Consider the following 6,113-nt stretch of genomic DNA (forward strand, 5'->3'; position numbering starts at 1 on the left):
ATGTTGACTCTAAAAAGAACCAACACAAACATTTGTATGTACATTTGTATTTAAATCAGCTGAAAATATGATCATTTACCAATATTTGAAGTTATCTTCATCGTTGTACAGCTTTTGAACATTCCAATATTTCTAAAGTATTTTTCTTGCACTCTTGTGGCCAAATTTTTCTCTCTCTCTCTCTCTATTTTTTTTTACGTTGACATTTTTACAGCGTAGCAGAATGTGATCAAGGTGCCCAGGTAGCTGGTAAACAGGGACAACCTGTCCTGCTGCAGCCGGCATCCAGGAAAAGGGCGTGTCCTCCAGCCAGGACAGCGCAGGTGAGTCAGGCTGCTGGTTTCTGATTGGCCCGCATACACAGGTGTCACCGGGGTGTCGCCTGTGTACGCACAGCAGCTCTGCCTTCAGCCTGAGGGCTCTGAATCCCGCATGAACGCCAAAGAAAGCGCACTGTAGGCGCAAATATCCGGCACCAAGACGCACAGCTGCGGGTCAGGATGAAGGTGCAGATCGTGCTGCCGCTCACCATTGTCTTGTCCGTCGCCCTGATGGGGGTCATCAGCGTGCTGAGGAAGGAGCTGCTGAAGGAGGAAAAACGCAGCAGGTTCCAGGGGGTCAAGCTCCGGGTGTCCGGCGACGTGCTGTCAGAGTTCCTGAACGACCGGGCGGAGGTAGAGAATCAGCTGAGGAGGGCCGAGGGCGACCTGGAGACGCTGGAGAAGGCACTGGCCGCTGCGAAGAGCAATACGGAGAAGAACAAGCCGAAAGCGGACGCCTGCGAGGGAGAGCAGGTGAACGGAAACCTGGGGCTGCTTTTGATTAGTCGATTGGTCGTTTGGTCTATGAAATGTCAGAAAAAAGATAGTGGAAATGTCAGAAAATGATGAAAAACGTGAACCCAAAGTCCAAGATGACAAATGTCTTGCAAATATATTCAGTTTATTGTCACAGAGGAGGAGAAAAACAGAAAATATTCACATTAAAGAAGCTGCAGTCACAGAATTTAGACTTTAATTTAAAATAATAATAATAATAATAATAACAATAAGGACTCTCAGGGATTAATCAGTGAATAGCTGTAGTGGTGAGAAAAGTAAAGATGCAGACTGAAAGAATACAACCAACAATATTATTTGTTATTCTGTTGATATGTGTATATATGTATGTATTTTATTATCAGTAGATTAGTTGTTCGGTCTATAAAATGTCAGAAAATTCAGAAAAATGTTGCCAAAGTCCAAGATGACAAATGTCCTGTGATGATATTCAGTTTGTTGTAACCGAGGAGGAGATAAACTAGAAAATATCCACAATAAAGAAGCTGCAATCACAGAACTTAGACTTTTATTCTTTTTAAAAATGATTCACAAGAATTGATCGATGAATAGTTGAAGACTAATCGATTAATCGCTCGGTCGCTGCAGCTGCAGTGGTGAGAAAATTAAAGATGCAGGACAGAAGAATGCGACTGTTGTGTTCGGCTTACTTCAGCTCACAGTAGAGCTGCTGCTGCTGTGACTTTGGTCTGTAGTGATCATGTTGGGCTGCAGTTGGAGAGACTGACAACTTTTTAATCAGGTATCGAAACAGTTTGATGACTAATCGATTAATCAAGTTATCTTTTAAGCTCTAATTTAATCGAGAACATTGTGTCTTTTAGTGCTGCATTTCTTTTCACTGTCTGTACAGTCGATTGATTGATTCGTTGTTCGATCTATAAAATAGTAAAAATGTCCATCTGTGTTCCCCAAAGTCCAAGATGTCAAAATTCTGCTTTAGTCCAAACACAAAAATATTCACTTTACTGTCATAGAGCAGGAAAGAAACCAGAAAAAGCTGAAAACAAAACATTTATTTAACTTTTTTCTTTAAACAAAATGGTCCAAACCAACGAACCATTGATCCAACTAGCTGACGACTAATTTAAAATATGAATCGATTAGTTGTTGCAGCTTGAGAAAAGAAAGACAGAGAGACGATCAGACGTGATGTCAGATTTAGGTCAAACAGAGACGTGCAGTAGATTCATCAGCCGACAGTAGAGCGAGTGAAAGTGGAGCTTGACCTTAAGTTGTTAAGTGAGTCTTTAATGTCGATCATTAACTGGCTGCACGAGCAGAAGAGCTGCAATCTGCTGGGAGTCATAATCTGAGACAATCACAGCGAGCTGCATGTTTTCCTGCTTTACTATATTCTTTATCAACTGCTGTTTTTATTTTTATTTTTATTTTTTTTACATCAGGCTTTAGTCTTAATGGGGTCATAGGGGTCAATTGATATCACCGATTATTAGCAATCAATAAAACGGAACAGCAGCATGCATTTGAAAATGAACACAAACACCAACACAAAACTAAACTAAAAGATTTTTGCTTATCTGTATCTTCTGCCTGTTTGAATTAAACAGAGCTTCTCAACATTTATCCCTCACTGTTGATTGGCTGCTACTCGTGACAGACAACCAATCAGAGGACGGGATGAAATTAATGCACCGAATTTATCAACAATCGGTTGGAAAAAATACTGAAAATCAGATCTGAAAACCAACCGCTGAGTCATAAATTCACTCGTTTCACTCACATTAAACTACAAATGTCAGCAAATATTGTTTTAAAACAGTTTTTTCTTAAGTTCTATCAGTAAAAAACAAATGACAGACAGCATCGGTTCCCTCCTGAGCTACAGTGGCTCATAAGGAAGAACAGATCACATGTACGCCAGCATTGTGTAAGTTGCGGTTCATGGAATTGTCCTGTTCATCTTGTTTGTGCACCATCTCTTGACGAGGTTTCTGTTGAAAATGAGAACCGGTTCTCGATCAACTTACCCGGTAAAATGCATGAAGATGTTAATAAATGGGGAGCAAGAGGTCAGAAACGTCTCTGTGGTTTATTTATAGCGGATTGGAGTTTGCATATTTATCCTGTTCCGTCTGTGCAAAGCTGCTCTTGTGGCTTCACGGTGGATTAAGAGGATTTCTCAGTGTAGCTGTAAGGAGAGCCTAAAAAGAGCAGTTGTTCTCAAACTGGGAGTCCCAAGATAATTTCAGGGGGTCAACAGATCATTGTAAAACAAACAAATGAATAAATAAAGCCTACATTTATCAAATAAATTCGTATTAGGGCTGTCAAAATTCAAAGTGTATGCTTCTTCCTACTCCTTTTTTGAACTTGTTAATATTCTAATTTGATAATGTGATGTTATTATTCTTTTTTAATGCTCTTTCTAAAATTATTTTCTTTTGTTTTTATATTTTTTCCCCCTTTCATTTGTTCGAAATAAATTAAATTCATTCATTCATTCACGTGTTAATTTAAAGAGACAAATCTGTGGAATGATGAACACATTAATTTTAATGCATTATTGCATCAACACCAAGATTATTACTCATGATATGTTAAAAATTCTAACTGGGGAGTCACCAACACAAGCTTCTGTTATCTTGGGGGTCGTTTATCTAATCTTTCTTTCTCTCGCAGAAATCTGAGACGGATCAAGTGGCGGCAACAGAGACAGAACTGAATAATCTGAAAGGTAAGAGATGCTTCACGGACCTCCAACCTGGTCGTGGGTTTGATATTCTAGAGATATTTTATTAAGCACGTGCCGTCTCATTTTGACACCTTCAACTGAACGCTTGCAGCTGAGTTGGAGAAGGAGAGCAACAGCTGGAAAACGGAAGAAGCGGCGCTGCAGCAGCAACATCAAGAACGGAGCCAGGTGTGCAACTTCCTGAAAGAAGAAACGGACATAACGAGGTACATTTAAAGCTTTTACAGGACTTTAAATCTGCAGAACATCCAGACTGCAGCAACTGTGTTCCTGTACAAACTGAGCTTCATATTTGCTGCTAGATTACATTCCTTGTGACTAATCAGCATATGTTTCTCTTTAGCCAACAAATAATATATTCGATGGGGTTAAATTCATCACCTTGGCAACCCAGAAAATTGAGGAAACGCTTCAAACATCTTCTGAAAGGTTACTATCGTAGTTTAATCGTAGCAACTGGGCTTGTTTGAGTTCTTTGAAGACATTCCACCTCTCATCCATCAGTTCTGACTGACGAGTTGGGAGTTCTAGATATCCTTAAGGAGCCATGAACACTTTGAGGATATCAGTATCTGGAACTCCCAACTAATCAGTTAGAACTGACTCTTGGATGAGAGGTGGAACGTCTTCAAGAAACTCAAGCAAGTCCAGTTGCTACGATTAATCTACCAGAATAACCGTGACCTGGATGACTGAGAATCTTCCCAGACATCTTATAAAAGGGTCGTATTTGAGCCCAAACCGTGCTCTCTTTTTAAATCCCACCAAACAGTGAGTGATAATTAAACTAAAGGCTGGTTTGTCACTGATTGTGAGTACACCAGGGTCTCGGTGATGCAAGTTTCATCGTTTTCTTGCAGACGTTTCCAAAATTTGTGGCGAATATGCTCCAAGAGCCGTAGTGTGCAGGCGCAGAATACGTAGATACGAGCTGCTGTGCATGAGAGAGCATCAACTACACATCTGTGGGTGTCTGCGCAGGAGTATGATCTAGGATTTAAGGCCAGCTGAAGCCCCCTGCATCCATGTGTTGGCATTTATCCTCCACCAAAGTCTTGATCTGATGCATGTGTGCAACCCAGAATCTGATTGTCTACTCGTGCAACAAATAGTGCTTAAAAAGAGACTGTACGAGGAGATTATATTGGAATAATTCATTAATAAAAGACTTGAAGCAGTCACTGTGGAAAGCTCTAAAATCTCGTGCTACACGAGAGTCGTGCTACATCCGCCCACCGTGCTGGACACACCTCAGGACTAGTCTCCAATCTGTAACCAGCTATTGTATCCTGTAAGAACAATGCCTAGTGGCATCTTGAGACATCCACCTCAGCACTATTTGTTTTTTATTCCTGTTTTTCTGCATTCCATAAGCGCAGCGATGTGGCGGAGCAATACAGATCTATTGCAGTATGATTAGAACCACACAGTTGAAACCAGAAGTTTACACACACGGTGTAAAAAGACGCATCACAAAGCCCTGATCTCAATCCTGGAGACCATTAGTGGAGCAAGGCAACCAGCAAACCGGACTCGGTTCCACCAGTTCTGTCAGGAGGAATGGGCCAGAATTCATCAAACTATTGTGAGAAGCTTGTGGAAGGAAACCCAGAACGTTTGACCGAAGTCATAGAGTTTAAAGGCAACGCTACCAGATGCTGAGGAGATGGATGGAAACGTCTGACTTTGAAGAAAGTAACAAAAAAAATTCTCTCTCTCATTATTTGGCATTTAGCAAATAGAAATAATGTTGGTGATCCTAACCGACCTAAAACAGGAAAAAATGTAGTCTGATTTAATATCAGACAGTGAGAAAATAAAGGTTTTATGTCTTTTTATATGGTGTATGTAAACTTCTGGTTTCAACTGTACTACAATAATATTGGCTGCTTCTAAGCCCAGGACGCAGTGATGGTGCCCCTGCAAAATAAAGATAGGGAGGATTTATACCTAAAGAGGCAAACAGTTCTGTCAGGAGGAATGGGCCAGAATTCATCAAACTGTTGTGAGAAGCTTGTGGAAGAAAACCCAAAACATTTGACCCAAGTCATACAGGTTTAAGGCAGCGCTACAAAATACTAAGGACATGGATGTAAACTTCTGACTTTGAAGAAAGTACTATAAAAAGTCTCTTTAAAAATTCTTGCTCTCATTATTGTGGCATTTAACAAATAGAAATAGTTTTGGTAGTCCTACCTGACCTAAAACAGGAAACGTTTAGTCTGATTTAATGTCACATAGTGAGAAAATAAAAGTTTTATGTCCGTACAGTTTGCTTTCGAAGTTAGAATCAATCATGCAGAAACCCTACTTTTTCCTTCATGTTTTTAACCTCCTTATTTGGACTTTATGGCTCTTTGGAACTGAAATCTTTCCTACTAGGTGATAGTCTTACCTTCTGGTGAGAACTTTTGTTTCTTTTAAGACAAAATTTCTCTCAAAATACAAATCAGATGCAGTTTACTTGTGTAGTAGCATCATTTTTGGGAGGCAGTGTATCTGTGCACTCACGACATTCTCCTTTTTGTTCAATTTCTTTTAAAGAGGTATTTGTGGTA

At 40.1% G+C, this 6,113-nt stretch overlaps 1 protein-coding gene across 1 annotated transcript in view; it reads left to right on the forward strand.

Moving 5' to 3' along the window:
• The first annotated feature begins 396 nt into the window (after nt 1-396).
• The window catches only part of LOC103361615 (myosin-2 heavy chain), an 8,123-nt gene continuing 2,406 nt past the window's right edge, over nt 397-6,113 (forward strand). The window contains exons 1-4 of the mRNA XM_008287746.1: nt 397-794; nt 3,483-3,537; nt 3,647-3,761; nt 6,100-6,113. Of these exons, the coding sequence (XP_008285968.1) occupies nt 501-794; nt 3,483-3,537; nt 3,647-3,761; nt 6,100-6,113 (478 nt within the window). The 5' untranslated portion in view covers nt 397-500. The remainder of the gene's footprint in view (nt 795-3,482; nt 3,538-3,646; nt 3,762-6,099) is intronic.

Source organism: Stegastes partitus, unplaced genomic scaffold (genome assembly GCF_000690725.1).
Source record: "Stegastes partitus isolate 25-593 unplaced genomic scaffold, Stegastes_partitus-1.0.2 Scaffold517, whole genome shotgun sequence".
Classification (NCBI taxonomy): Eukaryota; Metazoa; Chordata; class Actinopteri; family Pomacentridae; genus Stegastes; species Stegastes partitus.